The sequence below is a fragment of the Culex pipiens genome, chromosome 2 (genome assembly GCF_016801865.2).
Source record: "Culex pipiens pallens isolate TS chromosome 2, TS_CPP_V2, whole genome shotgun sequence".
Lineage (NCBI taxonomy): Eukaryota > Metazoa > Arthropoda > Insecta > Diptera > Culicidae > Culex > Culex pipiens.
This window is the reverse complement of record NC_068938.1, coordinates 133683054-133700109: the sequence shown is the minus strand read 5'-3', so window position 1 is coordinate 133700109 and position 17056 is coordinate 133683054. Positions and strand designations below refer to the sequence as shown.

General features: G+C 36.7%; 1 protein-coding gene across 1 annotated transcript; it reads left to right on the top strand.

Annotated features, from left to right (window-relative positions):
* Nucleotides 1-476: 476 nt before the first annotated feature.
* On the top strand, nt 477-14322 carry LOC120424707 (probable peroxisomal acyl-coenzyme A oxidase 1). The gene is made up of 10 exons (XM_039588891.2): nt 477-560; nt 1317-1474; nt 5117-5276; nt 5334-5626; nt 5698-6103; nt 6184-6537; nt 13292-13447; nt 13508-13766; nt 13832-14032; nt 14095-14322. Exons 1-10 carry the CDS (start codon nt 487-489, stop codon nt 14152-14154), a joined length of 2121 nt encoding a protein of 706 aa, XP_039444825.1. The 5' UTR covers nt 477-486; the 3' UTR covers nt 14155-14322.
* The last annotated feature ends 2734 nt before the right edge of the window (nt 14323-17056 follow it).

Genomic DNA, 17056 nt, shown 5'->3' with positions numbered 1-17056 from the left:
ATTAATTTCATTAGTAAATAATCAATACACAATCAATACACAACCTAATAGATTTTCGGAGTTAACTATGATTTTTACAGTATGTAGTACACTTTGATGTTATTGGATATTCTATCAATAAATTTAACAGAAAAGGAAAATTACAAAAAAAAAAATTTAAACTGAAATTTAAGAGCTCAAAAATTTTATATTTCCAAAATAAAAAAAAAAAAATAAAGAATCATTAAAAAAAGTATAACTTAAAACTTTCATAATTCTCTTTTCTTAATATTAAAAAGTTACAAAAAGATATTGGTGTTTGAAAAATAAAATTTTTAACAGTATTTTGAAAAAAAAAACTATGGGAAAAAGTGAAGCCTTTCCAGGATCCTCTCTAGGAAAACTCGCTGTCAAATCATCTGATTTATACTCTACAAACCACTCACTCACTAGAAATTCATTCACACCTCTACGTTGCGCGATTCAGCTGTACCTCTTTGTTCCTCAATGGTGCACGCAGTCGAATACGGCCTTCAGTCATTCACGGTTCGCGCTGACGTACAGAGGTTGGTTCGCAATAGGTAATCGCTGCTGCTGTCTACCACATTTCTGAAAAGCTTTACGTGCTGCGAGAGATTGTTGTGATTGCGAAATATCTCGCCAAGATCCGCGCAAAGATCTTACGCTTCACCACCGATTGCAGCTCGAGATACCATTGTTCGTCGGTAGTACTTTGATTCCGTGGCGTAGATTGCGGCTTATCAGTGGTTCTTGACCCTCAATACGACGGCGTTCGAGAAGAAAATTCGTGAAGGCCTTCGCGGATCGCCAATCCAGCGCGCCAAGAGACCTTCGAAACCAGAGCTGCGAGCTGCTGTTGTGAAACTTCGTTTTTTTGTGGTGGTATTGTGCCGCGAGTGTAATGAATCTACTACGGTGAACACTTTCTCGTAAACACTGAAGATGTGTGATGCGATACGGTATACATATATGTACTGAGCAGTGATACACAGCGAGACTTAGTAATAGTATAGTACGGCGCGTAAGTTCATCGTAGGTTACCACTCAGCGATTATCTCCAGAGTGATCTGGGCCAGTTGGCGAGCTTTTTTTGTTGTGAGGAATAAGTCGTCTGAGAATCGTGACGAGGCGTGCATCTTGAACGTTCTAATCGTGGGACTTTTTCTCGTTTTGCTGTTCTGAACTACTAACTCGGACTACGCTTAGCCTATAAATCGCGCTCAGTTGCAATCGGATCGAGGTCGCGAGAAAACTTCCAACTCTCTTGTCGCGTAATATCGTCAACATAAATCATTTATACTGATTTTCCTCACCAGTTTCGCGCAACATCATAAAAAAGAAAGCATCGCGATGCCGGCCACCGAGGTGAACAAGGACCTGCAGAACGAGCGCAAAAAGTGCACCTTCAAAAATGAGGAATTTACCCTGTGGTGGGTTGGCGGGGAGGCCAAGCTTAAGGAGAAACGATTCCGTGGTAAGTTACATGCTTGATGGGGCCGCGCGCGTTTAATATGATGAAGCACTTTTGACGACGACCGCGGTCGACGGTCACTTTATGACGGAATTTTATTCATATTATATTATTTAGTTTGGTGACGATGTATAGCCTTAATGAGCCCCACCGCTGGTCGGTTGATCGGCAAGTGTCATGAGGGTCAGGGTGGGCACTTGGATTAGGTTGGGAGTTGCGAGCCAGCAGCGCTATCCAAATGGATTGAAACAAGAAAATAAGCAGTGACTCATACCCACGCTATCAAACACAGAGAAATAGAATACGTGGATCGAGTTCTGCTAATTGATGCAAACCGGATCGATTGAATGATAAACTCGTTCTGATAGTGATAAAGATTTTGCCAGAATTAAATGATTCTTAATATTTTGCAAAGTTGCAAATAACGTTATTTAGTTCATATTCAATTATAGCCAAAATGCACAACACAACTTGAAAGTTTTTTTTCTTTATTATTTCAAATGGCCCAAAGAATTCATCAATTTTTGAATGTTTCAGAATACTTCATAGGAAATAGTGAGAAGACCTGGTCCCTAGAAACACTTGATCCCTAGCCTGTATCTCGTCAGTGTGTGGTTAAAACAGGATGACCACCAGATTTAGTTTTAAACAAAGCCGTTTTTGATCGGTTTTCAGACAAAATTTCAATATTAATAAAGCTTGGGATTTTTCATCTCCATGCCTCAATTTTTTCCAAACATAAAATCAATAAAACTTCGTTTTGTTTTAGACTTAAAATAGGACCAAAAATCGATATCGATATCGATTCAGCGGGCAAAATTACATGGAAAAACAAATAGTTAATCAATTTTTGAATTTCGTTAGGGTGGTCCTATACACTATTCCCTTGAAAATTAGCAATTTTTAAATGTTTTAAGAAGTTTAAAGAAGCATACCCCTGAGATTTTCCCCTTTAGAATGCAATGTGGCGCTTAAAATGTGGCCTGTGCTTTTTCAAGATATTTAAGTTTTAAATTTGCATCTTTTTGCCTTCCTCACCGTACTGAGGAAAGGCTATAAAATCACTTGTAAAATGAACTTCTTAATACGAGCTCCTAGATCTTAAACTGTACATATCGACTCAGAAGCGAACTTTCTTTACCCGCGAAAGAGAGGGGAGGCAAATCACGCAAAAGAAAATCGCTCCCGAAATTCTCCAAGAAAATCATTCTGCTGATGATTTTTTGTGAATTTCCTTGTCAGCACCACTTAAAAATATTTATTTCACTTTGTTTACACACATTGCCCATCTACAAAATGTGACAGGTCGTTTTTCGACGTGTGACGTTACACTTGCAAGAGTAGTAGTGAATAAGATGTTCCGCCGAATAATCAAGATGATGATTTTTTTTAGATTCCTTTTACCGATCTTTCGTGCGCGAGAGATTTTTCTCTTGATGAACGTCCAATGATTTTCTTTTGATGATAATTATTCCATCGCTGCCAGAAGATCGTAAAAAGGGTGATTTTTGTAAGAAAAGTCGTGTTACACATTTTTAGAAAGGAATTTCTTTTTAATGAGCCCAAAACATCGAAAATCTGATAACCATATCAAAAGTTATTAGCACTTAACTGATCACAGATATTTCGATAAAAGCAATATCCGGATCGATAATCCGATTAATCGTTTGTTGGATAATTAAAAGGCTTTTCAAATGATACTAGGAAGGTGAAATAGCATAGCATAGCATTGGTGTCTACCCGTAGTTGCTACTCTGTTATTGACCAGGACCTCCAAGAATTGCTCCGTGGACCACAGATGAAGAGTAGGAACCAATCATCACCACTTCGCAACTTTCAAATGTCCCTATCATGCTAGCCAATCACAGCGCCGGCCACGACCAGTGGTAAGACACGGGGGAAGTGGAGAGGAATTTTAGTCCGATACTTGAGTGATGAAGACCGCTAAATCAGCTGCGTCTTCGACAAAGTATCACGTGAGGTTTGAGGGTGTTAGTAAGATGGGTGTGAAGCCAGGATTCACCGTGGTAAGTGATGTGGCAGTCAAATCAATTTATAGTCCTTAATTCTTCGTATGTTCTTGGATTCATATTGGAAGCTTTCCAATTCGGTTCACCAAGCTTTTTGTGGTGAATTCTGGTCGTGTTGAAAGTTCAATATTCGCCTAACAATTATGCAACCAGTGTCCTTGAATTCAACTTGCATTCAATATTGCATTTTCCTGTTCTTAGGTTCACACAGATTCCAATCAAGTTTCTTGGATTCTTATAGCATTCTTAATCCTTCTATACAACTAAGTCTCGATGGTCTGGTGGTTAGCATTTTTTGTCTGCTGACCCAAAGGACGGGGGATCGAACCCCGCCGCGAGCTAATGAATTTTTCGTTCATATTCAAGTGTTCAGAATTCCTTCTTTCCATAATTTCTCGATAGGAGCAGATGGGAATCGAACCCAAAACCTTCCGCTTACAAAGCGAACAGCTTAACCATTCAGCCACGCCTACCCCTCAAATGATACTAGGAAGGTGAAATGTCAAAAAATAAAAATGTTTGTTTTTTAGAGCTCTAAAACACATCACAGAACATAACTTTTCTCTAAAACTTTACCCTGAGTTGTTACTTTATAAAAAAAGATTTTTTCAGGTTCGCTCGTATGCTCTCCCTGAATTTGGTCGTAGAAGGCGTAAATTGCGAGATAAAATTTAAGACACCAATCTTCGATAAAGTTACTTGGATTGGCGAGCCCAACAATTTTCTAGAAGACAAAAAAAAATCGCAAAAAGATCCCTGAAAAGTTAAATTTTGAAAATCACCCTAATCGTGAACCACCCTCATTTTCAACCAAACCAAAAGTTGCCCCTTTCTATTTGCGGCAACTCTTCTGAAGACAACAAAGCTCCAAAACTTCACACTTCTATTGGCGTCCAAGCGAAATGTCAATTCATCAGCTTTTGTGATCAAGCAGTGATTAGAGATCGTGCATAAGCTACGTGGCCTTCAATTATTTTTTAATTTTGCAATTCCGTTTCGTAAAAACGCACTTTTTCTGTCATTCTATAGTGACGAAATGACAGTGTTAAAAATCTAGAGTTTTTATTGAAAAGGTCCAATAAACATATGAAAGACAATAGATATAGGTCCTTTTAAAAAAACTAGAAATTCATTATAATTCTCGTTTGAGTTATTTTTTTCAGCACTTGTATCGAAAAGTAATACTTTTTGACACTGTACTGGTGTTTGAGTTGACTCATGTGGGGAAGAAATTGTTTCACTGAAAATCCAATTAAAGCTTGTTTCCGGAATTGCAACATGTTGAATGCAACTCGGTACAAAACACGATTAATCGATTTCAGCACTCGTCGTATTTAAAGTACGACTCGTGCTGACAAAATAATCTAAATTTTCAAATCTGTTTAATTATACAAACCAAATATATTTGGTGAGTCATCGCCTAAAATTACGAGAGTTTATGAAAGACCGATTTAAGAAGACAACTTTCATGCTTGATTTTTTTTTTGTAGAAATTTTTCATGAAATCTTGGAGAACCAGGGGAATTTTTCACATACCACTTTTTACGTTAACAGAAGTTTACACAATAAATGTTGAAAAATCTGGTAAAAACTCAAATTTCCCCCCTTTCCACAGAGAAATTCTTCCTGGGCGAGCCGGAGTTCTTCGACAAAGTTCCGCTGCACTTTGTCTCGCACAAGGAGGTGTACGAGGAATCCGTCCGCAAGGCCACCGTCATCTTCCGCAAGGTGAAACAGATGCAGGAACAGGGCAAGGACGGTGTCGACAACTACATGTGAGTAAAGTAGTCGTATGATCAATCAGCAGCGAATACAATAATTCCTCATTTCAGGGCCCTTCTCGGTGGTCTGCTCGGTTCCGGCATCATAAAGGAGGGCAATCCGCTTGGGGTGCACTTTGTCATGTTTCTGCCGGCGCTGATGGGCCACGGAACGCCCGAACAGCAAGCGGAATGGATCGGGAAGGCGTGGAACTGCGAAATCATTGGAACGTACGCGCAAACCGAGCTGGGCCACGGCACGTTCATCCGAGGCCTGGAGACGACGGCGACGTACGACGAGAAGACCAAAGAGTTTGTGCTCAACAGTCCAAGCCTCACGGCGTACAAGTGGTGGCCCGGGGGATGTGAGTTGAACTTTGGGGGTTGATGGTGTGAGGGTGAAGTGAGAACTAAAGTTGGTTTTGATGCTTTCCAGTGGGACACACGGCCAATTATTGCGTTGTAATTGCCCAGCTGTACTCCAAGGGAAAGTGCCACGGCATCCATCCGTTCATCGTGCAGCTTCGTGACGAGGACACGCACATGCCGTTGCCGGGTATCTCGATCGGTGAGATCGGCAACAAGCTGGGCATGAACGGAGTCAACAACGGATTTCTTGGGTTCAAACAGGTGCGCATTCCTCGCACCAACATGTTGATGAAGAACGCCAAGCTGCTGGAAGATGGAACCTTCGTCAAGCCACCCTCGTCGGTGCTGACCTACGGAACGATGATGTTCGTTCGGGTGGTGATCGTTCGTGACATGGCCAATTACCTCTCGAAGGCAGTCACAATAGCGACGCGCTACTCGTGCGTTCGTCGCCAGAGCGTTATCAATCCGGAGTAAGTTGTTTTCTTCTGCGTCTTGAGCAGCCGAGCTAATCGCAATAACCGGGTTTATCTTATCTTACTCTCTCCAACAGTCAACCGGAGGTGCAAGTCATCGATCATGTAACGCAGCAGTATAAGCTATTTCCAGCCATCGCCAAAAGTATTATTTTCAAGCTGACGTCGGACAACCTGTGGGACATGTACAACCAGGTCACGTCCGAGCTGGACAAGGGCGATCTGGAGCGGTTGCCGGAACTGCACGCGATCGCTTGCTGCCTCAAGGCCGTCTGTACGGCCGATGCTGCCCAAGCCGTGGAAACTTGCCGGCTGGCGTGTGGCGGCCACGGTTACATGACCTGTTCGAACCTTTTCGGAACGTACGGTATGGTGACCGCAGCCTGTACCTACGAGGGAGAAAACACGGTGCTTCTGCTGCAGACTGCCAGGTGATTGACAGAGCTTATCAGTTGCTAAATTTGTACGGAGCTGTTCATGTGGGGGTGGGATCTGTGATGATAAGACTTTGGACGCTGACTTAGCAAAACAATACCTTGTATAAATCTTAATTCTTCTGTTATCGCGATTGGATGTGCAGAAACACTTCAATAGGTTATAAAGATTAGAATTGGTCCAAAAGTCAACGAGATAATCACTTACAGCTCTTCTAACTCTCCTTGATTTGACCTTGAGATTTTGCACGTTCTTGTTCTTTGAAGATCAAGAATATTCGACGCCAACATTTCAAAAAGCATCATGTACAAACAGAGCCGTACCTTGGGTCCACGGCGCCCTTGGCAAAGCATCGATTTGGCGCCCCTCCAAAATCTATTTTTTTTTTTTTTGATAAATTGATGTTAATATTCAATGATTGCTTCAATGAATTTTGATTTTATAATTGCAATTGGAGACCTAAATATGATTAAATTCAGAGACACAGTTTTTCATGTATTATTTTTCAAATTAATAAAAGATAAGTTGAACTGAAAATTTATGGTAGGAATTAAGTTTTCAGATTTTTTTTCAGATTTCATAAAATCGATAGCAGTGTTTAGTTTTTTGTTAAATTTATTTTTCAGAAAAATGCACAGAATTGAGTGCTCAATCAATCAGCGGCAGAACCGAATTTCGTCAAAATCAATGAAGGATCATTAAAAATCCAGCACAATTAGTGATGAAACTTATTTTAATGATAATAAAAAGATCATTACATTAGGTAAAATATATTGATTGATTTTTTACCGGTATTTTTTTAATTTATTTTTAATTCGTAAAATTAAATTTTATATTCTAAAAATATATTTTTCTGCAAAGCTATAAAAATGTTTTCAAATCTTGATAAAATATGATTTGTTTGTTTTAAACTGAAACTCATTTTGCAGAAAATATAAGTTTGAATATTTTCTCATAACCAAAGCTTTTTAGACGATTTAATATTGATCCTACCACTGTACCTTAGACTTTGCCCGCACTTTTATATAGCACTTTTGACAACAACAATCCTAAAAAATAGGAAACCAGTTGTTGTTTATTAACATTTCTAAAACTAACGATAAAACTAAAAAAGTTCAGAACAGCTTGTGTGCTCTGAAAAACATTTTTTTTCTTGAAAAAATAATGTTAGTCATAAAGCAGTTTTCCTATTTCAAAACTGTAGTATTTCGGGACCCATGTTGTGTGGGTAAATATGGTATCCCAGAAGGTCCCGGTGGCATTTTTCGAGACGAGATTTGACGCCTTCCGTCGGACGGGGAAGTAAATGATGGCCCCGGTCTAACCTAGAGGTTAGGTCGTTAGCTCAATCCAGGTGTAGGAGTCGTCTCCCTGGGTCCTGTCTCGGTGAAGTCGCTGGTAGGCAGTTAGTCTTACAATCCAAAGGTCATCAGTTCGAATCCCGAGGTGGATGGAAGCTAGGTGTAAAAAGAGGTTTGCAATTGCTTCAATAATCAAACCCTCCGAACATCTAGTTTCGAGTAGGAATCTCGCAATCGAGAACGCCAAGGCAATGCTGTAGAGCGAATAATTTGATTTTGATTTGATTTTTGAGTATTTTGAAAAAGCATAGACTATGCACAAAGTTGTTTATAAAAGGGGAAATCGTGCTGAAAATATTTCAATATTTCATTTTTTATATTTTTTAATGTTAAAATATTCCTATTTCAAGGAAGCTCAAAATATGACCATATTTTTTCACAATTTTGCTGATTGTGATTCACGGCCAAATTAACATGAAAATAACATATATAGTTGGACAATTTTTTAGTCTGGAAGGTATGACTTAAACTTCATTAAACAACGGTTCAAATTTGAATGCTGTATTTATTTTGAAAAGCTCTTAGAGAACTCCTTGAACTTTCTGCCACTTGAGCAAAACATAAATTTAGCATTAGGTATGAATTTCGAAAACACTTCGGTAGAAATAATCATACAATTGATTTTGGCGCCCCTAATTTTTTTTTTTATATTTTAAAACCAAATAATCTAGTGATTAGTAGTTCTACTTTACAATTTGGCGCCCTTTCTGTTTTAAATACCGAATGAGGATGCTATAAATGATCTGAAAATTTTGTACAAACATCGATATCGGCGCCCCCCAAGGGCTGGCGCCCTTGGCGCTCGCCAACTGCGCCAACCCCTAGGTACGGCGCTGTGTACAAACCATGAGTTTTGAGAAAAACGCATTTGAATGTTGAGCATCCATTTTCAATTCCCATTTTAATATAAAAGCAAAATAAGATGTTCTAATAATAACAAACGATGGAAAACGTTGCTTTTATTGATACTTGATCATCCAAATTCAATAAAACACTATTTCCGTAATTTTATATGAGAAAAACAAACATAACTTCTTTTGAAATCACCAACGTCTATATCACCCTGCTGTCATTGAGGGGGACGCTTTGTTATGATTCGTTTTTCTTCGCCGAATGTACATGGCGCTTTGTTCATGTTGCTTTTTTCCGTCACGAGGTTCATGTAGTCTTTTGTTTGACAGTTTGACAGGGCTATATAAACAGGGACTGCTGATGGCAGAGATTTTGTTTATGTTACTTTATTTAAAACCATGATTAAACAGACTTTACTGAAGTAACTTTTGCTCATTTTTGGTGGAGAGGTAGCTTATTAGGAGTACTTTCAGAATATGCAATAACCCAGAAAGTGTCAAAATGTACATGATGCCTTTTGAAATGTTACCGTCGATATCTTTGAAGCTACCCTACAGGCATCTTGTTAATCCCTTTATAACTGTATTATCATACATAGTTAGAGGGGTAAGGCATGTAGGGTCAACATCACAGAAGTTTTTTTTTTGGTCGATGGTTCGATTACAGAACGGATTCGCTAATTCTAATGACGACTGACAGCTGTCAAAAGCATGGAAACAGGTGCTCGGAAATCGTCGAACAATGGGGTTAAATGTCAACATCAGCGTGAAAATCTGGAGTTTTTTTTTGAAAAGGTCCAATATACCAAATTTCCAGTTTTTGCTTTTTGGGTGTTTTTGAAACTGCCTTGAGTCAGGGGTATTAAAAAACACCCAAAATAGAAAAACCTAAAAAATTGGTTTATTGGACCATTGAAAAAAAAAACTCCAGAAATTAATTGTGACGTTTAATCGACTTCTAATTCGTATTACGTCTAGTAATCCGATTCCTACAACGCCAGTACTGTCAAAAAGATAAACATTAAGATGGGATTATAAGATAAATTGGGGGAGGTACAGGGTTGTTACGAAGAAGTCGAAAAAAAATCCGCGCCAAATCCGCGCCGTCCCAAAACCCAATCCGCGCCATATTAACAAAAATAATTTCGCGACAAACATACAAGAGAGTTTATTTTTTATGAATTAAAAAAAATATTTTGGAACAAAAATCAAGAGATCCATCAAAAGGAACACAACAATCACAAACGATTAAATAAAATTGTATTCAATAAATGCAATTTTATATCAAGAATAGCCGCATGAGGCCGAATCTCAGAACGCAGAATCTTGAAACGCCGAAAATTTTATGGACAAATTTATTTTTGCTAGGATGAAGTAAACCAGAGGGAAAAGCCATAACAATAATTTTGGCAAAAAGAGAAATTCTAAATATGAATTAAAACATTTTGAAATATAAATATGAAAAATAAAAAAAATCAAAAATTTATGGAATGAAAATGATCATAAAATTCATAAATCTAAGGATTTGAAAATTTAAACACAGTTCGTACTTGATGATTCTCGCCAAAGAGTCACTCATAAAAATCGAACCACCAAATTTGTATTATTTTATTAAGAATTTAAGAATTTAAGAATTTAAGAATTTAAGAATTTAAGAATTTAAGAATTTAAGAATTTAAGAATTTAAGAATTTAAGAATTTAAGAATTTAAGAAGTTAAGAATTTAAGAATTTAAGAATTTAAGAATTTAAGAATTTAAGAATTTAAGAATTTAAGAATTTAAGAATTTCAGAATTTAAGAATTTAAGAATTTAAGAATTTGAGAATTTAAGAATTTAAAAATTTAAGAATTTAAGAATTTAAGAATTTAAGAATTTAAGAATTTAAGAATTCAAGAATTTAAGAATTTAAGAATTTAAGAATTTGAGAATTTAAGAATTTAAGAATTTAAGAATTTAAGAATTTAAGAATTTAAGAATTTAAGAATTTTAGAATTTAAGAATTTAAGAATTTAAGAGTTTAAGAATTTAAGAATTTAAGAATTTAAGAATTTAAGAATTTAAGAATTTAAGAATTTAAGAATTTAAGAATTTAAGAATTTAAGAATTTAAGAATTTAAGAATTTAAGAATTTAAGAATTTAAGAATTTAAGAATTTAAGAATTTAAGAATTTAAGAATTTAAGAATTTAAAAATTTAAGAATTTAAGAATTTAAGAATTTAAGAATTTAAGAATTTAAGAATTTAAGAATTTAAGAATTTAATAATTTAAGAACTTTCTCTATTTCTATCCCCTTTCCCTTGCAATTTTAGTAAGTTTTTTTTTTCTTATCTTTTTCTTACTTTCGGTAACCCCTTAACTACAAGCAACAATTGTTCCAAAATGGATTATGATATAACACACAGCTGAAAGGAACTCCAAAACTCTGTTATATATTTCAAAAGAACTTATTGTATATTGATAATTCACCAATAAAACCGAATTGAATTGAATTGAATTGAATAATTTAAGAATTTGAGCATGTATTATTGTTTGTTCTCTTGGTCGTTTTTAATTTTGAATTTTTAGAATTTATCATTTTTGACTCTTTAAATTTTTAAATTCTTAAATTAAATTTGAATTAATTTGTTTGAATTTTTTCTAGTTTTGAATTTAATTTTTTTTTAGTTATAAATTTATAAAATTTCGTATATTTGAATATTTGTATTCTAATTTTTAAATTTTCAGTAAAAAAGACTATATCAAAAATATTTTTAATTTCTGAATCTTCGAGTTTTGAATATTGTAGCTTTCATTTAGGGGTTTTTTTCAATGGGTTTTACTACAATTCAACGGCGAAGAGCCAGCATCCGCATTTGAGCACAGTACGGCCACGGAAACAAGCCCCAATAATCATTTTTCTTACATCCTGGTATATAACTTCGAGAAAAGTTTGAAAAATGATTCACATGATTGAAATCCTTTATAAAATAAACAATAAATAAGGTTAAAAAGAACGATACTCAAAACTCAAAAGATATTAAAAATATTCAAAGCCGGTAAAAATTGAGTGTAGTAATAAATTTGTATAAGAAATCCTCATCAATACATTTAAAAAATAATCTCTTCATGAAGATTTTTTTGATGTTTTTTATTAAGAAAATACAAACAAACATTTTCGGAAGAAAACTCAATTTTGTTTCAGTAACAGAAATCGAAGCAAATTAAAAAAATCCCTGATTCCCTGATAATAATTTTCTTTATTATTTCAAAGTAATTTTATCTCTCAATTATTTTAAATATTAACCAAATTTCAAATCCGCGCGAAATTCGCGACTAAGCAAAATTAGCCAGCAAATCCGCGCGAAACGCGCCGTCCGTAACAACCCTGGAGGTACCAAAATTGAGGGGGTGGTCCGATTTGGACGAAATTTGGGATTCTTGCATGTTTTGATAGTATCAACAGCCCTGCCAAATTTGAGCAGGATCGGAGAGGGTAATTTTCAAATGCTGTTCCGCTTCAGATGGAATGACCTATATGCGTTTATCCTTTCCGTTTTTCATTGGTCTGATGGCCGAGCGGGCTAAGGCTCCTTACTGTTGGTTCTGGGATTAAATCCCGTCGTTTGCAAATATAAACTATTGTCTTCCATATTGCCGGGACCCGTGGTGTAGTTGTAAACGTAGTTGGCTCTTACCCCAGGTGGCCTGGGTTCGATCCCAAAAGGTCCCGGTGGCATTTTCCGAGACGAGATTTGTCTGATCATGCCTTCCGTCGGACGGGGAAGTAAATGTTGGCCCCGGTCTAACCTAGTGGTTAGGTCGATAGCTAAGTCCAGGTGTAGGAGTCGTCTCCCTGGGTCCTGTCTCTGTGGAGTCGCTGGTAGGCAGTTGGACTAACAATCCAAAGGTCGTCAGTTTGAATCCCGGGGTGGATGGATGCTTCGGTGTAAAAAGAGGTTTGCAATTGCCTCAACAATCAAGCCTTCGGACCCCTAGTTTCGAGTAGGTATCTCGCAATCGAGAACGCCAAGACAATGCTGCAGAGCGAATTATTTAGATTTTTTTCTGTGTGTAATATTAAGTGTCTTTTTGACGAAGGTGATGCTTTTGCATGCGACTTTAACATCTGCTTTTTTGCTGTGTTGTTACAAATGCCTGCTGAATTTATTAAGGTTCGTTAAGTGTTGCGGAGAGACAGAACCGTTTTGTCTTTCCATAGTGGTATTTCCAAGGAACGATATTCAAAGTAGAACGACAAATGGTAGTAAACAGTGGTTAAGAAGCGAAAAAAAAACACCAGATCACAGACGGGATTCGAACCCGTACCTTCCACGTTCCTAGCGGGGTACTTTACTCTCAAACCTCAAGCCACCGAGATCCTTGGGATTCTATTTATCCCAAGACACCAAAGTAGTGTTCGGTTGTAGATTTGATCACAAACCACGCCTACAATCTAGTTCTTCTTCTCCTGTGGTCCAATCCAATACTCGTCAACATTTAGAGGGGTAACACATGTAGGGTCAACATCCTAAGAGTCCTTGTGCTTCTATTTTCAGATATTTGCTCAAGGTGTGGACCCAAGCCATGAAGGGTCAGGAACTCGTCCCAACTGTTCAGTACCTGAAGAGCTTCATTTCCAACAAAAATCAGCGTCAGGCCTGGGACGACTCCGTGCCCGGAATCATCCGCGGCCTGCAAACCGTCGCCGCCGGGTAAGCCCACTTCGTATTCTTACCAAGAATCCTCGATTCACGCATTGACTTCCTTCACAGAAAACTTCGCCTGGCGTACGAGCACATTGAGCAGCGCAAACGCTCCGGCTACACCCAGGAGGAAGCGGTCAATCTAACCTCGATCGAACTTTCCCGTGCCGCTGATGCCCACTGCCGAGCCTTCCTGGTGCAGTCCGGCTACGAAATGATCGAAAAGTCCTGCACCACTCTGTCACCGGAGCTGGGTCGCGTGATCCGAGACATTTACGAGCTGTACGCGTACGACGAAGCCGTCAAGGCCGTTGGAGACCTTTTGAGGGTAAGCTAGTTGAGGATCTGGTCTTAGCTAAAAGCGAGGGCTAATGGGCTCATTCTCGTTTCCAGTTCACCACCCTGTCGGAGAGTGACGTGACGAGGCTGCAGCAGAAGCTGGAGGATTCGCTGGCGGCGATCCGTCCGAACGCAGTTGGCATCGTGGACTCGTTCGACATTCCCGACATGGTGCTGGGATCGGCGCTGGGTGCCTACGACGGAAACGTGTACGAGCGACTGTTTGAGGAGGCCAAGAAGAGCCCGTTGAATCAGGTAGCTATTTAGCTTATGTATTATTGAATATTTAATTAATCCATGCTGTTACCCGCTTGCAGGAACCGGTGAATAAATCATTCCACATGTACCTTAAGCCGTTTATGAAGTCCAACTTGTAAAAACGAACCCTGTTATTCTTTAGATTGTAAGCGCATCGCATGGTGATAGAAACGCAATATTCATACACAAAATCGGCAAACGATATTGTCTTATTATGCATTATCAATTTTATACATTCAGCTAGGGTGATATTTTAATTATTAAAATATTTTCATTACTAAAAAAAACCTTGTTGAGATCCTTCCGAAATCCGAAACTATCAATTACCGGGCCAATACGCACCTCCCAAGAAAAGGGGTCAAGAAATGGCTTTGCGATTTCTTGGGACTTTTCTTCACAATCTCTGGCTTGCTTTCGCTGCCGCGGCTGCCCATTTCACATTTTTCTTGACCGGTTCCTTCCGAAATACTCTTTTCTATTGAAAATAAAGCCGATGGATATTATTTTTAAAAGTTGTTTTGTCTTCAAAAAATAGTTGCAACAGCCAACTCCGAAATTTAGTCCAGCATTACAAAAAAAATGTCCAAAATATGTATTTTAGCCGTTTCAATATTTTGAAATAGTATTCATTGAAAAAACAGAAAATTTCACAAAAGAGAATTACTACAGGGTGGCCACCAGTTTTGGATTTTCAATTTCCCGGTTTTTTCCCGGTTTTCTCCCGAGGCCTGAAGGAATTTTTCCATATAGTTTAAAATCAAATTACAATGTTTTTTTATAGACTGACGTTAGTATCAAAATACTTTTTAAACGCATACACAACGTATACTTTTGGTTCAATATTTTTATTTCTCAAGGGAGCTTTCAAATTGAGTACAAAAAGTAAGAAGCCGTTTTTAAAAGTTTTTAGTCCAAATCCTTATTTTCCATAATGCTTGTGATTTTTCATCTCCATGCTCCACCATTTTTCTTAACTTAAAATCAATAAAAAATCGTTTTGTATTAAATTTAAGAATTACATAAATTATTACTGTAAAGCAGGAAATAGCATTTACAATGTTGGGTATGAGTATGGGTAGAAAATATTTGCAAAAGACAACAACATTTATGCAAATACTCTTCAGTTTTCTTTGAAAAAGCTTTTGTAAATTCAAGAAGAACGATTCTTCCAGAGAAAAAGTGCCATATATTTAAACAAACGGTAACTAAAAACATTTTTGGCGGATCGATTTAGTATCTTCGGCAAGCATTTAGGTATTGATGAGATGATTTCTAGAAAAAATTTAACTGTCAAAAAAAACCCCTATGGGTTGGCCTGTACTTCAACACCTCATCGCGACTCCCAGATCGCGCAAACATAAACATAATTCTCGATACATCCTTTGTATGAGCCGTGCCAAATTTATTGAAAAAAGAAAAAAATAAACATGTTTGGATGTTTTTAAATTTTTGAGTAACACAGAATGATAAAAATCAATTAACCGTGCTACGATTTTCTGAACAAAATAACCAAAAGAGCCAAAAGTCAGTTAATCTTTTTTTACGGAATTTTCAGATGAGAATTAAATAAAAGCCAACAAAAACTCAGTTTTTGTGTTTGAATAAAAATAAAAAGTGACTGTTTGTATTGAAATGACTATTATGCAGTTGAACTCTGAAAATATTGTAATTTTAAAATATCTGAAAATTTTATTTAAAATTTAAATTACAATTTTAAAATAAATTTTAAAGGAACGATATTTTCCAAATGTTCTGAATTTGAACACAATTTGATAGGCATTTAACTGTTGAAAGATTCCCAAATAACTATATAAAAATATCTTAAATACCAAATATTTCCGACATTTTAAAATTATACAAAAGTACCGTAAACTGGGGTCAATCGGGACACATGGGGCGAATTGGGACAGCAGTTTTAACCATGTTGGAGCTCAATATTTTGATTTTTCTGGTTGGTTTCGGTTAGAACAGACTCAGGCCAACAAAATGTGTACATCCATTTCCAAATTTAAAAGCTTTAAGTGCTCTAAAAACTGCTGTCCCTATTCAGACTGTAGTCCCGATTCACCCCAGATTACGGTACTCAAATCTGATTTAAAAACACAAGCACAAAGTTTCATGGCAGTTTGTCCTTAATAATTTGTTTGACTGAGAAAGCCAAAAATCATCTTATAAAATACTACTGAAAACAGATTTTTGAAATTCCACCAAATGTTTTACATTAAAAATTGTAAACAGTCCGTCCGATTATCCGAAGGTTTGAACAATAAAAATACAATTGGTTTTTTTTTTATTTTCTTACTGTTAACATCAAATTCGAGTTCAGCGCCTTAATTTTTGTCACTGTTGAGTGGCTGATTGCCTATTCAATTTAAAAATGCATTTTTTCAATATTTCATTTCAGCCATTTTGGCCGCCATCTTGAATTTCATATTTCTAAATAATTTTAAAATAGTTTAGGCTGGTACAAATTTTATTTAGTTTTAGCCTCCCCCCTTAAAAATTGGCCCGAAAAATCAGGGGGCAATTTTTTTTTCAAAAAACTTCTAAATTATAATGAAAATTTAAGTGGAATCAACTGAAATCAATTTTAGATCTATTCACCTGCGTTCAGAATCGTTTTTAGCATATTTGGGTTGATTTAAAAATCATTAGAATTTTTTTCTATGTTTATTATTTTTTTTCTTTATTTTTTTTGTTTTCGTTAAATTTTACATTATTTGAAAACTAATGATTGCAAAACAACTGAACAAGTGTAAAATGCATTTTAAACACTTTTTCCATGCAAATGTTGAAACTGTGGCGTTTTATTTCATTATTTATATATTTTTATTTTTCCCGAGGCCTTCGGATAATCGACTGTATTCTTATTTTTAACGGCGCACATCAAGCTAAGCTTTTTGCACCACGATTTTCGGTACGCATATTTTAGTATCTTCGAAATTATGGGAACTATCGGTTATCTATTCCCTAAAGTTACTGTCAACAAAAAAAAAAATAAAGCGGATTTTGACTCTTTTA

Excerpts from the sequence above, each read along its gene's own strand:
- LOC120424707 (XM_039588891.2), top strand. The coding sequence starts at position 487 with ATGGTGCACGCAGTCGAATACGGCCTTCAGTCATTCACGGTTCGCGCT. Across the intron at positions 1,475-5,116 it reads TAAGGAGAAACGATTCCGTG|AGAAATTCTTCCTGGGCGAG; the intron begins GTAAGTTACATG and ends CCCTTTCCACAG. Across the intron at positions 14,033-14,094 it reads AGAAGAGCCCGTTGAATCAG|GAACCGGTGAATAAATCATT; the intron begins GTAGCTATTTAG and ends ACCCGCTTGCAG.